The sequence below is a fragment of the Oreochromis niloticus genome, linkage group LG22 (genome assembly GCF_001858045.2).
Source record: "Oreochromis niloticus isolate F11D_XX linkage group LG22, O_niloticus_UMD_NMBU, whole genome shotgun sequence".
Classification (NCBI taxonomy): Eukaryota; Metazoa; Chordata; class Actinopteri; order Cichliformes; family Cichlidae; genus Oreochromis; species Oreochromis niloticus.
The window spans coordinates 271317-296221 of record NC_031985.2 but is presented as its reverse complement, the minus strand read 5'-3'; the positions used below and the strand labels follow the sequence as shown (position 1 = coordinate 296221).

At 41.4% G+C, this 24905-nt stretch overlaps 1 protein-coding gene and 1 long non-coding RNA gene across 22 annotated transcripts in view; both read left to right on the top strand.

Annotated features, from left to right (window-relative positions):
* The window catches only part of LOC109200264 (hemicentin-1), a 28539-nt gene extending 15685 nt beyond the window's left edge, over window positions 1–12854 (top strand). For 2 of the 12 annotated variants that reach the window (XM_019355771.2, XM_019355767.2), the window contains exons 6-9: window positions 10192–10257; window positions 10363–10404; window positions 12549–12599; window positions 12717–12854. In XM_019355771.2, coding sequence (XP_019211316.1) covers window positions 10192–10257; window positions 10363–10404; window positions 12549–12599; window positions 12717–12772 — 215 coding nt within the window. In that variant the 3' untranslated portion in view covers window positions 12773–12854. Of the gene's footprint in view, window positions 1–1716; window positions 2092–2328; window positions 2608–7869; window positions 8119–9034; window positions 9143–9323; window positions 9429–10191; window positions 10258–10362; window positions 10405–12548; window positions 12600–12716 lie in introns of all 12 variants that reach the window. The other 10 variants (XM_025902583.1, XM_025902579.1, XM_019355768.2 and 7 more) reach the window with 9 other exon arrangements.
* Window positions 12855–13637: 783 nt separating this feature from the next.
* LOC102076276 (inactive tyrosine-protein kinase 7) lies at window positions 13638–24902 on the top strand. Of its 10 annotated transcripts, none has more exons than XR_003216039.1 (14): window positions 13638–15088; window positions 15583–15808; window positions 15903–16178; window positions 16772–17037; window positions 17181–17219; window positions 17326–17430; window positions 17533–18126; window positions 18272–18782; window positions 19822–20076; window positions 22517–22786; window positions 22944–23012; window positions 23352–23588; window positions 24244–24378; window positions 24449–24902. It is a non-coding gene; the product is annotated as an inactive tyrosine-protein kinase 7 (long non-coding RNA). The 10 variants fall into 10 exon arrangements; XR_003216038.1 differs by having other exon boundaries at window positions 13638–15325; XR_002060448.2 differs by having other exon boundaries at window positions 13638–15808; window positions 23352–23396; window positions 23478–23588; window positions 24322–24378.
* The last annotated feature ends 3 nt before the right edge of the window (window positions 24903–24905 follow it).

Below are 24905 nucleotides of genomic sequence, written 5' to 3'. Positions count from 1 at the left end.
CTGGGTTGAGATTCACGAGTCCGGAGCGGAATTAAAAACACGACATTCATTTAAGTTCATCGCGTGTTTTGTGAGCAAATGCTTTTGCATATTCGTAGTGTTTCCTCCCTTTAATGAAATATCTACTTTGCAAGTATTGCAAGTTGCCCTGTTGTCATCCGTTCTCGTAAAGTGTAACCAAACTTTTGAGCGTTTGAGCCGCTTAGGCGCCCTGCCAGGTAAATGACGCTCCGCAACGTGGTGACGTCATTCGGGGCGACTGGAATCGATAAGGGAATCGTTTGCAAAAATGGAAAACAATTCCAAGGAATTGAAACAGTGGGAACCGGCTCTCAACAAGAACCGGGTTTCGATACCCATCCCTATTTCACAGTCCTGTGGTCTCAGCCTCAGATACTTATCAAATCAAAGCTCGTGTAGAAACAAACAAACAAATGAACAAAAACATTTTCTCCTTCATTTCTGTCAAACAAAGCTGTATGAAATGTTTCCAGTTGTTAGTATCATGGTTGCTAGGCAACCTGGGCAGCACGACGGAGGCTAGACCGTCCCATTTCACAAGCCTCTCACTTCCGGCCTTCTCGGTCTTTGAGTACGCGGCCCTTGTGGACCGTTAAGGCTGCAGACCCTGAATTGGGATACAGCCGAGGTCTGTGTTGCAGAATCATGAGACACAGGCAGCAGCTGACAAAGCAGCATCATGCTGAGCAGGAAATTACCCTTCAAAATAAAGCAGGAAGTGCAGTGGGACACAGGAGGAAATGCAGCCACACTCATCAATATGAGAATCAGTGACTGGTCTGAGTGTCCTTCAGCGCCTCACAGTTTGATTTCTGACACACACACACACACACACACACACACACACACACACACGGAAGCATGCAGCTTTAAAAACATAAACCTGTTTAGTTTCCAGCACCAGGACGCTGACCTCAGTGACCTCTGTGACCTCTGTGCTGTGGTTGTTTTCTTGCTGCAGTCCTGGATAAAACCACAGGTTTACAGCTGATAACACTCTGCTTCCTCTCAGTGTGTCATCAGTTTGACACTTCCAAAGTTCACAGACAGCTGTTGAGAAATCATTGTGTGTGCTCTCTCACTTTTACACTGAGTATATTAAACTTTGGGTCAGGCTCGGCTGTCGGGGTCGGACCCGAACGCAGGACTCAGAAAGCCAGACATGAAACTCAAAAGCAGCTTTACAGCATAAAATCATTTTCATTGTTGGGCTCGACTACGAGAGCGTTGATGATTCACAGTTTACAAAAATGCCACATTAAGCTTTTTGTGTCACTTGGATAAGATCTGTGCTCCCTCATGTTCCCGTGGATTTTGGTGTTTGTGCTGCTGAACTCTTCATCACTTCTGCTTTCCCACACTCAGCTCTGACATCATCACTCTGATCATCAGTCTCTGCTGGTCATCGTCTGATCGTCTTTCATCCCACGCTTCGCTCTCTTTCTCCTTTAAAACAACTCTCTTCTTATTGGCTGTCCCTCACAGACAGTCATTTAACCAGTGCATGGGCGGGTCATATTATTAAATATGTAAACGCAGCTTAGACACACTGCTGACCTTTGTATACACACGCAGCCCTCCTTCAGCCATCAGATTATCCAGTGTCAGTGATCCCTGCCTCACTGGCTACATGATATAAAACAAACCAAAGTTGTTATTTGATTATTATTTTAATATCACGTTTGATCCTCACAGCGCTGCGTGGCAAAAACTCACTGATGTAACTGATCTGGTTTCTACAGTAAGACAGGAGATCAGACCCCCACCACCCCCCACCCCACCCTGGATCCTTCTACCTCCGCCTACGACTACATCATCTTATATCTGTGTCAGTCAATAAGACAAAACTGTCAGAATTTAAATTACGTCACACTCCAGACTATAAAAGGAGCATCTGGATTAATTAACCACAAGAAGTGAGCAGCAGGAAGAACAGGCGTGTTCACAGAGGCTGAGTTCCTGTTCTCAGATCACACAGGAACTATTCAGACACTTCCCACTGTGTCAGGATGAAGGTGAACATCTTCTGCTGCCTGTTAGTCTGCACTCTGGGCTCTAATGTCACTGCTGGTGAGACTCTTTGAGCTTATTCTGAGACTTGGATGATTTAGAGCATCGTTATTCTTCCTGATTTCTATCAAAGTTTAATTTTAAGAAACTTTCGGGTCAAAACTTGATTTAAAAAAGCAAAACATTGAGAAAGTCTCCAGTTACTTACATGAGGATAAAATTCAAATGTTATGTTACGATGTGTCCAAAGCATCTGAAGGTTTATGGGATTCTGACAAACTCTGTTTGTTTTTGCAGGTTTAACCCATGAAGTATTTAAGGAGGGGACACAGCTCACTCTGCGCTGTCCTCACTCTGTGGAGGGTAAAGTGAGGTGGAGCAGAGAGAGTGGAGGAAGCAGAGCTGACATACTTACAGCTGATGGAGACGGAAATATAAAACACATCAATGATTCACAGAAACGATACAGTTCACTGGCTGATCGATCTCTGATCATCGTCAGAGCTTCTGTCTCAGACTCTGGCAGATACTTCTGTAACCATGAAGCAGCTGTGGAGCTGACAGTGATCCCATCAGGTAACATCAAACATTTCAACAGTTGACCTGTTTCCTATTTAAAAATCATGCGTCTTCCATAAAAAAATAAAAATTGACTCAAACAAATTCAGTGATAATGAAAAGCTGCATTTCAGACGTGTTTTTAACTTTAGTTCCAGCTTTGTTTTGTCACATGTGCTTCCTGTTACTGTAGATGAGTTTCTATGTAAAATAATAACTGTAGTGTTCTTCATCTGTACACATCACATACTGCAGTAAGCAGTGAGCAGCTGTGAGCAGCTACATAATAATAAAAGTCTTATCTCTGCTCTCTATAAACTCAAACCACAGTGTATTTGAACTTTAGCTGATCAGACTGAAGCATTTTAGTTTGGGTTTTTGTGCAGTGATCCACTTTATGTTGACGATGTCATTCTGTCTTTGCTTTGACATGAAAAACCTAAAACCCCAGCAGAGATAACCGGTATCACCACCGTGGTTATCGAGTCAGAGCGCAGACTTCCTGCTTCAAGTGCCGACTCACACAGCCTGTAGTAGCTGTGTGCTGCCACCAGGGGGCAGTGCACAAATATACTGTGTGGGTACTCCTGACTGTGTCTGTGCTGTTGTTAGAAATGGATGAAGTGAAACAGAGTTAAAACAATAAAAGCTGTATATAATCACTCTACTTTGAGGTAGCCAACAACTTAAGATAGGACGAGTGTGACTCAGATCGGGCCCTCACTTCTTGTGTGGGGGTGTCTCATTATCTCACATTGGGAGTCATACTGCAGTGTTGCTCAAGCTTTGGATTCTACGGTTTTCTTTAATTGTTCATCTATTTGTTCTACCGCGTTTTGGTTTAGGTTTCGTTTGTCTTGGAGGTGAGAGGAGGATCTTTTTTTTCCGCAACAGTATATTATGTCACAAAGTCTGGAAATAATGTTGCTTAATGTTAACGGCCTGGGAAATCCAATCAAAAGAGCCAGAGTACTAACAAAAATTTAAAAAGAATACAATCTTTCTGCAGGAAACTCATTTTCCTGCAGAAAGATTGCAGATTTATTTTGTCACCACAAGAGAACAAAGAATTAAAGAAATTTGGACATAGAAAAACATATTATAGCTCCCATATCAACAGCCATAAAAGAGGGGTGGCCATTCTTATGGCGAACAATTTGTCGTTTGACCTCTTTAAAGAAGTAAAAGATAAAGAAGGACGGTACATCATTGTGAAGGGCAAAACTTTAAATAGTATTTTGACTCTTGTCTGTATATATGCACCACCCAATAGCCCAAATCATTCTTTAAAGATCTCTTTGACTTAATCTCGAGGCAGAGGGAATTTCAATGTAATACTGAATTATAATTTGGACACAACTAGTCAAACTAGATACAAAACACATATAAACAGACACTTAAACTTAACACTTGAGGAAATGGGACTGGTGGATGTCTGGAGATTACTGCACCCTTCACAAAGGGACTACACACATTACTCAATTCTGCACTCTGTGCACACCCGAACTGATTATTTTTTAATGCAAAAGGAAGAATGTCACAGAGTGTTAGACTGTAAAATCGGGGTAGCGGATGTCTCAGATCATAACACAATTTTTCTGACAATTCAGTTGGACTCACAAGGAACACAGTTTGGCGCCTTAATGTAGGGCTTCTCAATAATGAAACCATTACAACTGATATTAAAGGAGAAATAGATTCATTCATTAAAGAGAACAACAGAGAAGTGAACCCTCTAATTCTTTGGGATTCAATGAAAGCTGTTCTGCGGGGAAGCTTGATAGCAAAAGCTTCTTTTGTTAAAAAAAAAAAAAGAATTGAAAAGTATAATCAGCAGACAAAAAATTTAAAAGAGTTGGAACAAATTTTCAGGACTGAAAAAGGACCTCATGATACAGAAACAAATATTTAGAGCTTAAAATACAAATACAAAATTTATTGAATCAGGAAATGAAAAGAATGGCAAGATATGTGAAGCAAAATTCCTACGAACTCGGCCCTAAATCTACCAAATTATTAGCTCGCAGACTGCGAAAACAGCAGATAGATACAGCAATACACAAAGTTAGAAACCCTATAACTCAAGAGTTGGAAACTAAACCGGAAGAAATAGAAAAGATTTTCAACAATTACTACCAAAAACTCTATCAGCAAGAAGGAAATGTAGATGTACAATCAATAAGAAATGTTCTCTACTCACTAGATCCACCTAGCATCAGGAAAAACCAAAACAAAGTACTTACTAAGGAAATCACAGTAGAAGAACTGAATAAGGCAATCAGCAGACTGAAAACCAACACAACCCCAGGCAGTGACGGGTTCCCCGAGGAATGGTGTAAGGTATTTCGGGAGAAGCTAAACCCTGTCCTGCTAAGAACTCTGAACTGGATAATAAAGAATGGCCAGATACCCCCGTCCTGGAGCGATGCTATTGTGTCTTTGAGCCCCAAGGAAGGAAAAGATAGAGGTAACTGTGCAAATTATAGACCAATATCCATCCTAAATGTAGATTATAAATTGTATACTTCAATTATAGCTAAACAAACTGAACTATTCATTAACGAGCTAACTGAGGACGACCAATGTGGATTCATTCCAGGGAGGCAAACACAGGACAATATGAGGAGGACACTGCACATACTTCACAAAATATGATAGTAATAAATGGGATGCAGCTCTTATTAGTTTGGATGCCAAAAAGGCTTTTGACAGGGTTGGGTGGGAATTCTTGTATCAGACTTTAGAAAGATTTGGTTTCACTCAAGACTCAATAAAATTGATAAGGGCAGTGTATCACCAGAGCTAGACTTAAAATAAACAGATCCCTATCAGCACGCTTCAGCCTGCATCACGGAACAAGGCAGGGATGTGGATTAAGTCCCATACTTTTTGCATTATATATTGAACCTCTGGCTCAAGCAATACAAGGTAATAAAAGGTGTCTTTATAGGAGAAAGGGAACATAAAGCAGGATTATTTGCGGACAATGTAATTTTGTATCTGAGGGACTTGAACACATCCCTTCCTAAGCTTTTGGAAGTAGCAGCAGAATTTCATGAATGCTCTGGATAGAAACTGAATATCACAAAAACACAAATGATTCACTTCAGTTATGTGCTGAGTAAAGAAATTAAAGAATACCTTAATATCAATTGGAAAACTAAAAAAATCAAATATTTGGGAGTCTTTGTAACAAGAAGTCCAGATTCATTGTACACTTCAAATTATTTTCCGATCATGGATGTTGTTAGAAAAGACTTGGAGAGGTGGTCAACATACCCGTTGGACTTCAGCAGCAGAATAAATGTGATAAAAATGAATATAATGCCACAGCTGCTGTACATTTTTCAGGCACTGCCGGTTGAAATTCCATCTCAACAGTTTGAGCTCTGGGATAAAATGATGAGATTCATATGGGGACGCAAAAAGGCAAGAATACGCGTCTCCACTCTGCAGTTGCCAAAGGACAAAGGGGGGCTTTGGCTAATTTTACGCCCTTTATGCCTATGGTGTGATAATTTATACACTGCAAAGTGGAAACAGATTGAGACACAAGATAGCACGGACTATAATGTCCAGACACTGTTAGGAGAAAATACCTTAACTGATATGTTACGTCAAAACATATTATATGTTTTAATATGTGTTATATGTTATACTCATTATATTACATATAATGAGGTAAATCTTTGTTCCCTCAATTTGATGAGGAAACAAAGATTTACTTCATTATATGTAAAGACAAAATGGGAACAGGAACTAAAACTATCAATTACAGATGAAATATGGTACCAGATATGTGGTTCACTTCAAACATCTACAATTTCCCTACAGTGGTGGGAATTTAATTGGAAATGCCTTATTAGGTTTTTTATCACTCCTCACATTAGGAGTAAGCAGTCATTACATGGAGAAACCTTTTGAATACAAGCATGCTGATCCACACAGGTGTACACACAGGTGTGCACAGACACAAACTACACCTTTCTTGGCTGCTACCTCAAAGCACATTGTGCGCTGTCGATCTTGCGTGCTGCACAACAACATGTAATATTTAGTATCTACTGTTATCTACTGTTAGCTAGTTTATTGTGATGGTTTTGTATTTATTATGTTGCTCTTTGTTGTTTGTTTTCTCGTCTGTTTGTTTTCCATACAGGTGATCCAGGTGTTTTGTATGTTTTTCTTTTTTCTTTCTTCCCTCCTTTCTCACCATCTCTTCTCCCCTCTATTTTTCTTTCTCTCCCTCTCTTTCTTTCTTTCTTTCTTTCTTTCTTTCTCCCTGTCCTATCCCCGTCATGTCTGTCCCATCTGTAACAACCGAAAACAAAATAAAATAAATACATAATTATAATAAAGGTCAATCAAATGGACCAATATGGCAAGGCCATGATGATCCAATTGGTAAAGTAAATCCACTTGGCATCTTTCTGGACCTCCAGACAACAATTCTGATGGCTAAAGATCCAAACGGGACAGACCAAAAAAAAAAAAAAGAGTAAGCAGTTGTGCATACAGCAGCCCTGTTGGAGAAACTGTGGTGAAATATTAGCTAACCACTCTCACATCTTCTGGTCTTACTCTAAAATTCACTCATTCTGGAAAACAGTGGGTGATACTATACAAAGGGTTTTAGGTTACAAGGTTCCTGAGGACTGCATTATCTTTAGGAAATATTGATGATAAGTTTAAAAGAGAGGATTTTGTTTATGTTTATTATTTCTGATGCAAGAAATGACTTTACTCTCTGAGAATCAGCTCTGATCTGAAATGTATAATAATAACAACAAGTATTCCTCTTTGGATTTTCATGGATGTAACTTTATCAGTATATGCACGCTTTATCTTTAAACCTGTATACGAGCTGTATGATGGGTTCAGCAGCGGAAACAGACATTACTGTGCTTTATTGGACAAATGTCCTAATATTTACAAATTTTTAACATGAAGGTTTTGGTATCACATAGGAATCTTATTTTATTTTATTTTATTTTATAATTGAACTCTAACTAATCTCCTACTCACTGTAACTCCTCCACTGCCTCCTTTTGTCTTTATTTTCTATGTTTACTATAAAATTTCCTTTAAGCACATTTGTTTGTCAAAAAAAAAAAATGCTAATTAAAAAGAGATTTGCAAAGAAACACTGAAAGCTGTCGGCTGCAGCCCTCTCTGTGCTCCCTGTCCTCCTCTTTCCTGTTGACATCCACCTTTAAACCAATCAGCACGTGGCCTGTTGGAAAGAATCACTTTAATGATAAATGTTATTAATATTCACAGGAACTAAAATAGTGAGTGTTGCAGAGAGGAGCAGCATCACTCTGAACTGTTCTCATGATGTTGGAGGATCAGCTGTTCCCACATGGAGACGAGACTCTGGAGAAATAAATGAAGGAAGGATTTCTGTTTCCACTGAGGACAAAACATTAAGTATAAGAGAAGCTGAGCCTGCTGACTCTGGACTGTACTACTGTGATGGAAAACCAGCTGTTTATCTGAATGTGACCAAAGGACAGAGATCTGACAGAGGTGAGACACATGAACCCAAAAATAACACAGAAAGGTTTTTGTAGAGTTTCCAACAAACTTTAATCTAAGAAAATCTTCCTGCTGGATTATTCCTACCATACAGACATGAGAGTGGTGTCAGTGTTTTACCTAAATGTGGACTCACACTGAGCATGGAGGCCGAGTAGTGTCCCCATTAAATTCTGTCTAATTTAATAAAATGCATTCACAGCTTCTATCACAGATGAACTACAAATCTAAAACACAAACAGCAGATGTTTCCATTTAAATTGTGACTAAGAAGCAAATTCTTCATCAGACAAGCTGGAAGTTTTTGATAGAGCAGAAATATCTTAATGACCTTCAGATGTGATGAGATTATTACAAACTACAGCACAAAGATGCTGACTGTGGGCGAGTATCAGTCATTCTAGGACGTTCACAAAGCTCGAGCATTAATATTATTAGTGCTGTCCTGGGAAACAAACGTCCTTTTTTCATGCTTTCAACATGTTAATGACAATAAAGAACACGTCTTTCGTTCTGTCTGTCTGTCTACTTCATTTGTCAGAATCTTATGTTGTTTGTAACTCACTGACACATCTGTGTTTCAAACTGGGCTGTCCACACCACACCCAGCCTCTGTGTCATAACTGGTTATAAATACTTTGTGAGGATGAATCAGTAAAGTCATAAAGGTCAACCTTCAACACAACGTTTCCATGACAGCATCAGTCAGACAGCATCCCATCATTGTTTAAAAATCACAAAATATTATGTAAAATTCTTCAGTTCAGTTTTTTACTTTTAGTTTTAGATTTTGTGTTTTTTTTAATGTGGAGTTTGTTTTAAACCAACTCGCATATTTAAAGTTCAACTGTTGATTTTTAAGCTGTTAATTTCTATGTATCTATATTTTCTTTTTTCGGTACTCAAGAAAATAAGACAACAACAACAACACCAACAACAACAACAACAACACCAACTACTGCTACAACTCATAAAGCATCAGTAACACCTGCATCACCCACTGAGGCTCCATCAGGTATGATTGCATCAAAGAATCTAAGGAGTGCAGTTTCACAGATTTAACTGTAAACATGTTCATCTCTTCTGGCCTGTAATATAAATGACATTTAGAGAACACTGATGTGTTTATATATTAAATATTACAGAGTCCATGTATGTGATGCATGATCCATGTTCATCACTCTGACCTTGTCCAGCTTTTCCAGTGCAGAGTTTCCTGATTGGAACTGGTCTTCTTCTTCTCTCCACCCTCATCCTCATCACTGTCTACTTCATTTGGAGATGCAGGTCCAACAGACGAGGTGAGTAAAGTGAAACATGACCAGAATCTGTGGTTTACATGATTTATTCATTGGTTTAAACACGTTAGTCGGATCATTCTCACATATCTGCTGTGCTCTAGTTTAGCCTCCTTCACTCGGTTCTTTTGAAACATCTGTTAGTGCGATGGTGCCGGTGGGCTGCTGTCTGCCTGTCAGCTCAGCTCAAAGGTCATGCTGACACATTAGCCACCTGAGCTAATGCAGTTCAGTCAGCTGTGCTCTAAATTTCATTTACAGGATGTTTTACTACTGCGTGTTCACCTCTGTGAGTGAAGATGTGAATAAAGTAATAAAATAAAATAAATTAGGGTCTGCTGTTAGCAGCTTAGCTAACAATAAAGCTAACACAAGTTCAAAGGTTACAGTTTCTTTTCTACAAATAAATCTTTAATCTTTAATTTTGAATGAGTATACAGAACTTATATGATATTACTGTTAACTCCAAACCTAAAATGATTTTATTCTGCCTCACTGCTGATTTTACATTCTGTGGACTTTATCCTGGTGCAAACAGCAAAGACCAGCCTGTGTTCTGACACGTTGGAGGTGAGAGCAGGTTGGTCACTGTAAGTATTTCAGGTGAAAGATCAGTTGTCAGTATTTCCTAAACTCAGATTAACAGTAAAAGCTTCATAAGCAGCCACAGTCCAGTTTAGCTTCACTTTCATTTTCACAGCTAGACGTCATCACAGGCAGCGTGTTTTAAACTTTAATGGACGAACTGACTCTGATGTGTCTGCAGGGACTGACAAACAGCTCCACGTCTATGATGAGATACCAGCTGCAGCAGAACTTCATCTTATAAATGGTGAGACGTGAGAGTGAAGCAGCTGTGACTGAGGCTGATCTACACACTCATCATCGTAGCTGCTTGTAGTATTGAGCTGATAGTTAATCCAGTGTTTGTTCTCAGGAGCTCGACTACGACCTGCACACTGCCTGATGGAGCAGCCAAGTAAATGATTTCCCCTCCTTTTGTTTCCATCATTAGATGTTTTGTAGATAATATTTTAAACTGAAAACTGCACTGAAATCTTGTAAAGCTGATCGTAGCTGTTTTTTATATTATTATTTTTACTCTATTGTTGTCTTTTAGTTCATTCTGTAATTAAGCCGAAAGAAGTTGGGAAGTTTGGGTTGGCTGTAGCTCAGGAGGTAGAGCAGGTCATCTGCTGAGTAGGAGGTCGGTGGTTTGATCCCCCAAAGTGCTGTATAAGAATCAGTCCATTTGGATAACTTTACAAAGTTTGAGGCTCATCAACAGTAAAACAAGAGCAGGTGCTCGCAAAATTTCAAAATCCCTGGTAGCCCTTCGGGCAGGCACTCTTCAGTTTGTGGTAGCCCAAAATAAATTTAAGTAGCCCGAATAAAAAAGAGAGCAATTTTTTGATTGATGTTTTTTTTTTTCCTGTTTTGTTTCCATTACAATATTATACATTAAAGTATAATATTGTAACGGAAACAAAACATGAATCAAAAAATTGTTGAAACACAAATTACAACATTGTATAAAAATTACAATCATCAACTCAAATACTTGGTTCTAATTGAACAGAAATGTCCATGAACTTGCAAGAACTGTGTGAATCAGTTGGTGTCAGGTCCTGAATTTGAAATTTCCACTGAAGTCACGGGTAAGAGATAAGGGGAACCAAGATCTAGGACATTTTTTTTTAAGTTTGCAAAGACTGCTAAATTTTGCCAATGGTAGTTCACTCTTTGCAACATAGCACGCTGTTCTAAACAGATTTTTCAGGTTTATTTTTAGTATGTTCTTTGCAATTGGTGTTTGTTCTGGGAAAGATACTGCAGACTGAGCAATAATGCATTTCTTGCATTTCTAATGGGGGTCTTTCTTAAAATTACTGGTCCCAGTAACAAAGGCGCTTGTCGACTCAGAAATCGAGGGAAAACCAAGAACACACCCGGCAGAACATTGTTATTTACAGGGGTGCACATAAGTGGTCCGCAGGTGCGCATTTGCTGTCAAAATAAAAGATGCGCACCAGATAAGAAGTTGCAACGCGCGTTTGCGTACATATAAAAGGCTGTTTTTGTCCGCTAGAGTGGGATTTTCACAGCATATTCTGCACCACATCTCTGTGCGTTCATCATTTGTTTGAAGCCAGCTCACCTCCTGCAACCACTTTTCCGAGAATACGCGCTTCTTTTGCGGTTCGGACTCCTTCTGACATTTCTTTGGAGGTGGAGGAACACCAAAGCAATTGCTTAAAGGAGCTTCTTCGACAGCTTTAAGAGTTCTAAACAAATGTCTGTACATAAGATTTTCTCCAGAAAATCTTATGTAATCTCGTCATATTCCAGCCACAGAAATTCTTTTGTCCATGAAACCAAAAAAGCTGAGCTTTCTTTTTGCCTCATAGTCTGATTTGTCATAACTTTTCCGTTTTGTGGTCGGCTTTTCTTTGGCTGTCACTTCTTCACCCTGACTTGTCTTATTTGGCTCTGCAGAACTAAAATATAAATCCTGCTGCTTTTACACACGCACTCACATAACGGTCAGCGATTCTCTGCGCAATCAACCTCTCACATGTTTAAGCTTGCTGTGGGAGATTTCACTTGTCACGTTTGAATAGTAAGCTAATGAGTGATAAGACGATGTCAGAGGAATTGGTGCGCAATTAATCTGTGACTCACCAATCAGTGCTGCCGCTCTCTACACACAGTTCACGCGATCGCAAAGTGAAAGCAAAAAACAAGCGCAAATTCAAACGCGATTTCAATATGTCACATATTGACAGAGGCTCATCGATGCCAATGACACAATTACCCAGCTACATTTCCGATAGAATGCAAAAGCAATGACATATATTTGTCCTTCCTATGATAGCCCGACGGGCAGGGCTGAGATGGATTTTGGTAGCCCGACTGGAAAATTCGCTGCCCCGGGACGTCGGGCTAGCGATTTTGCGAGCCCTGAAGAGAGTGATGTGTGTCAAATAAAAATGATGTGAACTCTTACTGAGACTGAGACACGAGCGGTAACACCTGTGCTGCCATCACTATTTACAGTCCCATGTAAATGAGAGGTTCTGGTGATAAATTTAAATGTTGTATTAATTTCATTTCCTCCTGCAGATTCTCCGTATTCTGTGATTGGTGCCACGTTTAGTGATGGAAATAAAAAAGGTAATTTTAATGATCAGCACCTCATTTTACATAAACTCATTGTGAATACACCAAACCTGCACAGGTGTGTTTGTTACCCATACAGCCCACTCACCTGATGATGTTTATGATCCACAGGTTCTTCACAGCCCGTCGACAACACGTATTTCTTACTGGAGAAACCCAAAGCATGAAGAAGCGGGCCGGACCAGTTTAGTTTCACCTGAATGTTCTGCTGTCAGGAACAATCTCACTCAGCACAGATGTTTATGGGAACATAGTGTATAACATATGTATAGGGATGGGTATCGTTTAGGTTTTATCCGATACCGGCGCCAAACCGGTACTTTTGAAACAGTGCCGGTGCTTAAACGGTGCTTGAAGAATGGAGAACACAAACTTTGTCCAAAAACCTCTCATGTTTAGCTGCTTTTTTTGTAAAAAGAGAACAATGTTAGCCTTTTCTGCAGCTACAGGGCATATATGGTCTCACTCTATCAAACAAGAAGACAGCCGCATGTAACTACGACGGTGTTTGCTAGTTCACCTTACATGCATTAATGTAATAATGTGGTTAGTCTACTCAACGTTAATTACACACGAACAACATGAAGCTACTCACGCAGAGGAGAACGGCTGCTGCTGCCATCATCATCCTCATCATTTCTGCTACACTGGCAGGGCTAGGGGCCAGGACTCTACTCTTCGGGTTTTTGGGGGATGTTGCTAACTCCGGGTCCGATAACAGGCACCACACCCGCAGTAGATGTGCACGGAGTGAGGTCTCGCAGCAAGCTATCAAACACGGCGCATTTCTCGCTTTTAAAAAAAAACGCTATACGTCGCCAGGTGTTTCATCAGATTTGAGGTGTTACCTCCTTTGACAGTATCACAGTATCAGCTTAAAGCACTTGTTGCAGGCTGCTGAGTTTGCATCTTTTGCTGTGAAGTACAGCCAGACTTTTGATCGCTTCGCCTTGGGCATTTTTAATCTGTAGCTCTGCTCTAAAAGAACATACGTACCTGGCCCCGCCTACTATCCTCAGAAACGTAAAATGATTGGCTAGAATCCAAAGTGTATGACATCTCAGGAAATAAAAGCACCAAAATAAAGCACCGAAATGTGCGCTGCTTTTCGGTCTGGTTACTACCGTTTATGTCAGACACCGGTACCCATCCCTACATATGTAGAGTATTATTGTAAAACTGTAGCTGATGAAATCGACCCAGGAGGTTTTTGTTAGTGTGTCTGCCTTTAAACACTTACACTAAAAATCTTTAAAAAATTCTGATCAAACTGTGCTGAGTTGCAGAGCTCACGGTCACATCCACCCACTTATCCAGCTCAGGGTGGCTGGGGTGGGGGGTGGAGCCTATCGCAGCTTTTTCAGGGTTCGTGGTAACGATCCTTTAAAATCTGTCCTCCATCCATCGACGTGTTCGAGGTTCATGATTCATCGGTGGAAAATTGACAAAAAGCCAAAAACTTTGATTCTTCTTCTTATTTAGATTTTAAGCCCAACAAGGGACAATTGTTGAAAATTAGCAGTAGCTATAGACCTATGTGCGTTTCATCAGTTTCATGTCTTACACTTGAACTATGTTAAACTGCACTGTCCCTTTTAAATAAATAAATTCTAAATTCTACAGTGTGCTGTAGATTTAAAATACTGTCTTTGACCTCTGACCTTTCCTCCAAGTCAGTAGATTGATCTGAAGGTCAAAGTGATAAAAATCCTTTATAGACATTTTTATAAAGACAAAAGCTTGTTAGGTAACAAATGTTGGCCTGAGATAGTTTCTGAGTGCAGTTTATTCATTTCATGAACACATGAATAATGTTCCTGTTAAATTTAAACTGTTTCACTTGGTACTAATGACTAAACATTTAAATGTCAGACGTCTCCTGTAGTCACATTTAAAACAATGATTATATTCAAATTTAAATCAAGTAAACTTGGAAAAAAGTAGATTTGTGTTGACTGACTTTGTGTTTGACTCATGTTTGTGTGCAGACGTGTTCGCTGAAGCTTCAGCTGTTCACAAAAAGCACAGACAGCTCATCAGCTGCTCAGCTTCCTTCTTGTCTCACCGTCATCAGTCTGTTAATAACACATGAATGAACCTGGACATTCAAACACAGAAGCTTCTCTCTGTTCATGTCTTTGATTATATTACTCTGTGATTCAGGGCTTTCTGCTGCTCTCGTCTCTTCCAGCTCCGTTAGTTATTCCTTAGTATTCTTGGTGATTAATAGTCTTTAGGTTTAGTTAATGTTCCTCACCTGTGTTTCATGTTACGTCCAGTTATCCTGGTTTCTATATCAGTCTATTTCCTGTTTTACTTTGACAGTCCTGTGTCCCGTGTTAGGTTCAGCTGTGTCGCGTGTTCCCTCGTTAGCCTCTGTATTTACTGTGTGTGTTCCTCGGCGTCTCGTCTTGTCCACTGCGTATCGCAGTCTCAGGTTTCTTCAGGTCTCAGGTTCTGGATTGTTGTTTTATGTTTCTTGGGTTAGTGTGTTTAGCTTTTCCCAGTTTAGGTTGTTGTTCCCCTTTGCTTGTTGTTTTTTAGTGTTTTTGTGCAGCCAAACATAAAGACTCGCCTTCTGTTAAACTTCCAGCTCCATCTCCGTTTGTCTGCATTTGGGTCGGCGTGCTGTCACCTCCACGCCATCTGCAGACATGAAACAGGGATACAAGAATAAAAGAGATAAACCTTCGTTATGCAAGCCAGAGTCACACAATGATGTCATTAAAACGACTTTAATGTTAAAGCAACATACATGTCAGGTTTAAATTATTTTTAATGCAGTGAAGTTAGAAAAACAACAGGAAACTTTTCAACTTCACACATTTGTAGCTTAAAGATTCAGAATTGTGGGACCTGAATGTGGAAACTAGTTGGACAGTTTGAGTTAATGAATAATAGATAAAGAAGTCCTGATGTCACATGACTGCAGCGTCCACAGCCTGAGTGCTTCATCTGTTTATAATCATTCAAACAGAGACAGTGAGCGCAGCCGACACGTGATCGTGTGTAAATGTTTCTGACATTTATCATCACTGACCGACGAACACGCCGAGCTGATGAGAAACATGTTGACGTTCCTGTTGTGAGCCCACTCAGAGTGTGTTCATGTTCCTGTGAGCTGATGACTTCAGTCAGGATGAAGCTGGACGTGTGCTGCTGCCTGTTAGCAGCCGCTGCTCTGGGCTCTAACGTCGCTGCAGGTGAACTCATGTTTCCTGACTTTATCTCACCTGTCAGCAAACACCACACTATAAGGTATCCATGGTAACAGACGTTTATTTCATTGCTCCACAGATTTCATCCATAAAATTCTTGAAGAGAAGCAGCTCATCGCTCTGCACTGTCCTCACTCTGTGGAGGGTGAAGTGAGGTGGAGCAGAGAGAGTGGAGGAAGCAGAGCTGACATACTTACAGCTGATGGAGACGGAGACAAAACACATCAATGATCCACAGAAACGATACGATTCACAGGCTGACGGGTCTCTGATCATCCTCAGAGCTGCTCTCTCAGACTCTGGGAGATACTTCTGTAACCATGAAGCAGCTGTGGAGCTGACAGTGATCCATCAGGTAACATCTGGCTGCTTTCTGGTTTCCACATTAAATGTTTCATGTAAAAGTTTCAGAAACAAAGATACAAACAGTTTCTGGTTCAGCAGTCTGACTGATTATTGCATCGTTGGTATTTGATGCTGACCGCTTGTTTGTAAAGCTCAGATTTCCCTCTGTGAGACCAGCTGTTAAAAATGTGACTAATATGAAGATCTTGGAGTTTATTGAACTTTCTGAGTAATTCAAATCAACATCAGTTTGCATACGTGAGCTCTGATTTGAAACATTTTTGCTCACAGTTTCTTTATGTCAAACAAACAAGAGGCTCAGGCTGAGAAACAGATATGATGAGTGTGATGAGGAGATTTCACATAGAAGAATAGATCTGTACTGTTGGTTTCTAATGTGGGACTACTGTACATACAGTTTGCTGACTGCTGTAAAAATCTATGTGAGCAGCTAAAAACATGAACATATTCACTCTGTGATGGAGGTTTGATCCCAAACCACCTCCATGCTGACTGTTACAGACACAGCAACGATCTCTGAGCTATGACAGTCTCAGCGCTGAGCTGATGATGGTGAAACACTCTCTTTGTATTCATGTACAGGAACTACAACCGTGAGCGCCACAGTAAGGAGCGGCGTCTCTCTGCAGACGTGTCCGAGTCTCCAACATGGACGAGGCAGATCGGTGCAGACACCACCACCGTCTTCGGTCACAGCGAGACGGAGGAGCGCGCTCAGCGTTCACCTGACGAGAACACGCTGACTTTAACAGACGTTCAGCTCGGCGACTCTGGACTGTACTCCTGTGCTGAGGGAGCAGCGGTTTATCTGAATGAGACCAAAGACCCGACTGACACGTCGCAGAAAGGTGCTGTGGCTGCTTTAAAGAGCAAATATGATTGGCTGAAGCTTTAATGTATCTAACAATGACACATAAAGATGTTTATTTGAAAAGCTCGCCCAAAAAAGAATCAAGTTTCATTGTTTTGTCTCCTTTTTTTAAATCAGCAGCTGTAAATGAAAGCGTGTTTATTCAGCCTCTAATATCAGGTACGTCCGTAACAACGTGTGGCTGAGTTTGAGGAGAGTTCCTGGTTCTTTGGTGCTTTCAGGAGCATCACGTTGATCTGAGCTGCGTTACTGCGTTTTCTTCCAGGGGCTCATTTTGAGCAGCGGCTGGTTCTGGGTGCTGTCGCCCCCCTCATCTTCATCACGGTCATCCTCCTCTTCATCACGTGGAGATGCAGAAATAAAAGAAAAGGTGAACGAGGGAGATGAATTCAAAAACAGTTCAGTTTGTCAGAGAAAGTCTAACCCTGCTGATCCTGGTTCATCACTGATCATTGATCCTGTTGTTTCACAGAACGAAGTGAAAGTGTTTGTGCTGAGAGACACTGAAGGCTGAAGCTGCATGTCTCTGTGTGATGAGACACTTTAAACTGCTGCAGGTCTGGGTGCAGCGAGGTCACGCTCAGGAAACCAGTTTGAGATGATGGGACCTTTGAGGCAGGTGTCCTCACAGGGGACAAGTGACCTCAGTGTCATTCGTTTTTTCTGTCATCTTATGTTAAAGGAAGGAAATGTTACAGTGTGAACCTCTGTGAAGTTATTTATGTCCATGTGTGTCAGGCAGAGCCTAAAGTTGATCCTGTGGGCAGAGATCCATCAGGCAGAGGCAATGAAATTCCTGCTTTTCCAGTATTTTTCTCACTTCCATGGAATTAAAAAGAAAAAGACAAAACTGTTGAGTGAACAAAAGCTTGTTTTTCCCTAAAGGTGGATCTCATCAGGGTGATGTCACGTACTCGCTTCATCCTCCAGCTCTGGGAAACAAACCTGGTAAAGCCTCAGAGATATTTGAGGATATAATGAAATATTCACGTGTGTCTCCTGCAGCGCCGCGAGCCAACACGTGTGTTTACTCTGTGATCAAACTGCACCGACAGGAACCCTGAAGGTGAGTCTCTGCATGTTTCCGTGCATTAGTCCGAGTCGTTGATGTTTTAAAGTGATTCCACTCTGCAGGACTTTCACCTGATGATAACGTCACAGAGTCACAGGTGTTTTCTAACCTTCATCATGTGACTTTTCTCTAATTGCAGGAAATCCTGAGGATCAAACCTTCCACGCCTCCTGCTGCGAGCTTCTGCTCACGTTTCACTTTAACTTTCAAAATTATTTTGATTCTTGGAAATCAGTCAAATCAAATTAATATTCATTGTGCTGGTTAATAAAACATAACAATGATGTCATCGTGTTTACCTTTTGTTTGACTTTCACACAAACATTCAGAGGAACAAAGAAATATCCAATTAAAATCTCAGCTAGTCCTTCAAATCTTCTTCATCTGAGAGCTTCCAGCTCCTCATCAGATCCATGTGACACAGCAGACCTGCAGCGGGAGCACGCCTCTTTATTTTCCAGGCCGCTGACACTCCCTGAGTCACTGAGGATGAGGAAGGAGAGGAAGAGCGGTGCAGGGACAGACGGGCTCGAGGCACATCGACAGCTCTGCAGCTCCACGTTTGTTCCTGAACATGTTCACTCTGCTGGTCTCCTGTCACGTTTGGTTCCTGCTCTCAGGTCTGATCGGCTGCACGGAAAACTCCACAGGTACAAAAACCTCCCGTTGTCCTCGTCACACTTTCAGGGAACGCTGTGGTCGGGGAACCACGAGGAAACATTAATACACTTATTCTTATTCATGAGTTTCTTTTGTTGGGTTAAAGTTGGACTGTGCACGACTCGGTTTACTTTAATGTAACAGTTTAATTTAACAGATGTTGTTTCCATTTGATCAAATTCACAGTTTGTTTGCACATTAATCAAACATGTTCTATAAAAACATTTTTTTGTGTCAAATTTCCATAAAAACATTTTGATTTACTGAAACTGTAATAACTCGCATGTTGTTATAAAAGTGTTCATTCAAAGATGATTATTTCTTTATTGATGCAAAATAAGTTAAAAATGAAAACGTCATAAATCCACAGTTCATAACTTTATGGATGTTTAAAGTCAGCGAGTGTAGGTTTCCTCTGACAGAGACGACATCGTTCATCGTCGTGCTCGATCAAACTCTTTCCAGCAAACATTTTGCACTATTTGGTGTGTTTCCAGTAACGTTGTAATTTTAGACACAGACATGTTTCCATGAGATAAAAGAGGAAATAAACTGAACCCGGAGCATCAGCAGGATGTGAGTGTCACACAGCTTCATCACATCATCTAAATATAGAAGACGAATAACTAAATGTGTCCAAAAATGAGAACCCACGTGAGACTGTATATAAAAGATGACCACAGCAACATTTAAACCTTTACACTGTTTTACATTTGACTTTTAAAGTGTTGTGGATGTCGTCATCTTCACGTCTTTCAGGCAGAAGTTACCTGTGCTAGCTAGCTTGGTTAGCAAACAGCCTCTATGAGAAAGTGATGGACGCTCTGTTAGTGTTTCATTAACCTCACAGTAAACCATGTTAAGCCTTAATGCAACTTAACCAGGTGAGCTCACCTGTGTCCTGTATTAGTCCAGTCACGTTAGAGGACCTGCAGCTGTATTTAAAGTACATTTACTTTGTCTAAAGTACATTTGTACTACTTGAGGTCGACAGTTTCAGATGTGTGACCCCGTCCTCTCCCCCGGCAGCGATCTGGTTTTCAGTCCCTGAGAATCACCACGTCTGTCTGCCCTGCGGCAGCTCTGGCAGCTCCGACGTGATCTGGACTCTGCAGGATCAGGAGGTCCTGGTGACCCGACGAGGCAGCTACAAGACCAACAAGGACCGCCAGCGCTACCTCCTCATGGTTAATGGCAGCCTCTGCATCCTGCATCTGGAGGAGTCGGATCATGGAGGATACCGCTGTAACCAGCAGCTGGTGGCTGAGCTGCAGGTGCTGACAGGTATGCTGGGGGTGGAGCCACCAGGGTAGGTGGGGTGGGGGTGGGAAACAAATAACAAATCTAACAAATCCAGGGAAAGACGAGGAACAGGGAAAAGCTTTACGACAGCCTGGGTTAAGTACTGCTAACACAGCTTAGACACCTGCAGTCGTTCAGCCCTGACTCTGGCAATAATAATCGAACTGAGTTTCCTCTCATGTGATTCTGTTCAGGTTTAAATCAGTTTGATGTTTGAAGGCTCACAGTGACAAAATAATAAATCACCTCAAAACCGTCCAATCAAAAGTAACCAGCTTGTTTTCAAATGTAAGGAAAGTACTGATATTTGTTTAAACATGTAGTGAGTAACGGTGAAAAGTATAAAAGAAAAAAACTAGTCAAGTAAAGTACAGGAACCTGAAAACTCTACTGGTACAGTAATAAAGTATTTGTACTTGGTTCCTGCTGGAGTAGCAGCCGGCTGGGAGCCAATGACTCTCTCCTTTCAGAGACAAGTTACACAATACAAACCCCACCGTCTGCACACAGCAGGCAGATGCATGTGTGGCAAACACTCGTGTGAACTGAGCGCTCACTTCTTCATCAGCTCCGTCACTGCACAAATGTCTGCTTATCGCTGACGCAGCCTCTCCAAAGTAAGGAACTGAGTATGAAACCTAAAGTCTGCACACTTACACAGTCACTAACTCTGCAGACTGAAGAGTTGGTGACAGCACCAAGTGCCTTCACACTGATGCAGGCACATTAAAACCACAGAGCGGCTCAAAGGAAGCGAGCGGTTTGAAGAAGGACGTGTCGAAATGATCAGTTTTCTATGTAAAAGAGAAGTGGATGGCACGGAGGCACCGAGTGGGAGTGATGTGAAAATAAAAACATTTCCACTGTCTAAATCTGTCACACAGACACCTCCAGAAAGATGACTGGATATTAAAGTGGAAACAATAAAAACAGGAAATCTGTGGCCTAAATATGAAGCGACGCCCTCACAGAAACAGCCGGCTTATCTCTGCAGAGCAGCTCCTCATTATCACACCATTGAGTCTGTTTGTGTGTTCCATGCTGTGATCGGTGACCTGACCGCAAGCTTTAGCAACTCTGCGGTGAAGCATTCACACGCCATGGCAGTGTGTGAGGAGCTGTGCTGCTCATCCTCAGGTCTATGAGCTCAACACCTCCAGCATGAGTGCAGCTGCAGAGGGAGACGAGTCAGCTTTAGTTTGCAGTAACCAGCAGACACCACAGCAGCGTCCTCTCCAACAACAACCTGCAGCTCACACAGAAGGTACCACAGCGACGCACAAGCACCACGACAGCGTCACTACATCTGAAACTCGTCACCAGTGTTGGTCAAGTTACTTGAAAAAAGTAATCAGTAACTAATTACTGGTTATTTCCCCCAAAAAGTAATCCCATTACTTTACTGATTACTTATTTTAAAAAGTAATTAATTACTTAGTTACTTAGTTACTTATTAAAAACACGATTTACAACCTGAATAGGTGATAAAGCGATAGATCTTTCAGCCCAATTCTACTTTTTCTGCATAATCCATCATACAAAATGTAATCAAATGTAAACGTCTCTTTTTAAAACTTGTTTTATTAGTTTTAATCTTTTAACTTTATGCATCAAGCAAAAATTAAATTATATGCAACATTCTCTGACTGGAAGAAATTTGTTTAACATTTAAACCTATTTTCTGCACATTCCAGCACATAAAATAAAATATGTTTTTGTGTTTACACTCACTCTTTCAAATAAATGCAAGTAAAACACAGCAGAAAATAAATAAAATCAAAGACTAGCGGTCCTGTTGCTCTATTTTTACCTGTAAAGCAGGACTGGGGTAGGCGGAGGTTTACCCTGGTGCAGGTGTGCCTGGTGCAGGTCTGTCAATGTCCCATTACAGTCGTAGTGCACTCGGTGCTTGCTTGGAAGTTTAGGGGTTTTTTCGCTGTAAAAAGAAGTTTTCTTCCCACACAGTGAACAGCGGACACTAATGTTTTTGTCACTTTTTATGGAATCAAACTCAAAGTAAGGTCAGTACTTCCACGCTTTAAACGCTGCACGCTCATACTCTCTCCGCACTCCATATATTATCCGTTGTTGATCTGCACACAGCTGTTGCCACGAACGTCGCACTCGCTTACGTCACTGTCATGAGACATTCTCGCAAAAAATCACGGTTTTAGTAACGCAGTAATGCAGCGTTCCTACGGGAAAGTAACGGTAATCTAATTACCGTTTTTGCAATAGTAATCCCTTACATTACTCGTTACTTGAAAAAAGTAATCAGATTATACTGCCCATCTCTGCTCGTCACTGTAGAATAAAGTCGACACAGGAAGCACAGATCCAACAAGAGGCCATGAACAATATCACAGCCACTCAAGTACAGAAGGTCAGCAGTGACAGCACGAATGTCTCTGTGTCTCCTCAGGTCGGAACTACACGGTGTCCGCAGGCCGGACGCTGCTGCTCCCCTGCAGCGGCTCCTCCAAACCCAAACAGAGGTGGTTCCAGCAGAGGGAGGGCGAGAGGCGGGAGGCCGTCCTCACCAAGTACAGAAACGGTACGGTGAAACCAGAGAGGGGCGGCGGCCGGCTGAGCTTCACCAACGACGCCCTGCAGATCCAGGACCTGCAGCCAGAGGACGCTGGAGAGTACGTCTGCAACGGGGTGCTGCAGGCCAGAGTCACGGTCCTCACAGGTGGGTCGGTCCAGCCTGGACTCACCTGCCGGTTTCATTTTGTCTGTATTTTACACATGTTCATGTTTTGGTTTTTTATGTGTATTTACAGGTAAACAGCACACATTTGAATTAAAATACTTCTGTTTGTAAAAGCAGAAACTGTTTTTATTCCCAGCACACGCAGAGACGAGCAGCCAGCCTCCGTCCACCAGCACAACTCCATCACCTGCAGTCGTGACAGCAGGTGACACCACACACATCATCATACATCTACACTCAAACATGTAACAGCTGTGACACAGTGCTGCTGTCTTCAATCAAACCTTACATGGATTTAACAAACCTGTCCCATGTGCTGCGTTATAAATGGATCTATGTCATACTTCCTTAAATCTGTCTGTGGCTGCAAATGTTGTCTTCATTTAGTTGTGTGTGAAATATACACAATCTTAATCCTAAAATTAGATTTCTTTGTTTTATTCATTGTGATTATTTGGATATACTTTGACATGGTCTTTAATATTTAAATGTTGTAAGTGTGTGACGAGTGTGGGTGTGTGCGTCCTCTCGTTCTGTTTATTAGAAGTGGAAGAAATAAAGAAGAAGAGCAACACGAGACCTGAGAACGGTCAGTCCGGTTATAAATCACCTGTAGTTTTCTGCCAGATGTGTCACATGTTCATGGACCAGATGTTGTGTGCGCTCTCAGTTCTGCTGCTGGTTGCTGTCGTCAGTGTGGGCTTGATGATCATCTTCTTAGCTGCTGTCTGTGTGTTGCTGACCAGCATGAAGTGCAGGAGGAAGAAACGCAGAGCTGCAGGTGAACGTTTGTGTTTCGTTTCATTTTAACTGGAAACGTTTGGATTTAAGTTCCTGGGTTTAAATAATCGGCCAACACAGCTCAGGGTGTGTGCAGGTGGATGCTGTTAGAAGTATTCCTGCCTGAGACTATGACACTCTGCGCCACCTTCTGGCACAGCCTGGTACTACACAGAGTGCGGCCGTTTCCTCTCATTTAGTTTGAGTGAATTCAGTGAAAGAGTAAATGATTCTAAATGTTGTGATAAAAAAAGAAGAAACTATGATTTTGGGGACATGAGAAAGTTTTTATCATCAAAGGTTTTTTTTAATAAATTCATTCATTTATTTATGTTGAATATTTGATTAAAAATATTTATATTTGAAATCTTCAGATTATTCACCTTCACTGCTTCACAGTTTTTCATACTGAACTTTTTTCATGTATCATTATCTGTATTTTTAATTATTATTTATTATTCAGTGAAAAGTCGACATGTTTATTATATTTAATGCAGTTTGAAGCGTGTTGGCTGATTCATTTATGTTTAAAAGGATTTTATTGATGAGAGCTGACTGATTCTTTTTTGCAGCTTCAGATAAACAAAGCTGTGTTTGTCTTTAAAACATGAATCAGCACATGTAAAAATATGGATGTTGCTATGATAATCCAAAAGGATCCAGTATTAGACTCAGCATGTTTTCTGAAGATCCTGTGCTCTTCATCTCTTCATCACCACCTCTGCGTGTAGCAGCACCGACACGTGACGACACGGAGCTGCAGCCGTGGACGACGTCCAGCGCACCGACAGGTAACCTCACCAGGTGTTCGATGTCCTCACATCAGTCTATGAAGGATTAAAAAGGTGTGTCTGTCTGCAGAGGGTGAGGACTTAGAGACCCCGCCCCTCTGTGGGGAGACGATCCACTACGCCTCTCTGGGCCGACAGAACTGGAGGGAGAGACCCAGCAGGAGTCCGCCGGAGCAGAGCCACCACAGCGTCATCTACTCCTCCGTCATCAGCAGACCTGCAGCGAGAGCTGAGCACAAACTCTGAAAGCTAAAGTCTGAATGTACAGTCGTGTGACGGGAAGCTTTAAAATCACATCCCTGTGTGAAAGTGCAGCTTAGTTTCACTTTGGCCAAAATACACCTGTAACACAAGCTGTTAAACTCCTGTCAGTCAGTTTGGTTTTCATGTTTCACTTTCACTGTCTGCTTCAGGCAGCAGAGCTGGTTTCACAGAGACTTTACATGTTACACCGAGGAGTCGTTTACACATGTGGAGCGTCACATCTGGACAGGCTGCCGTCTTTATAAACAGAGGTCAGGACAGAT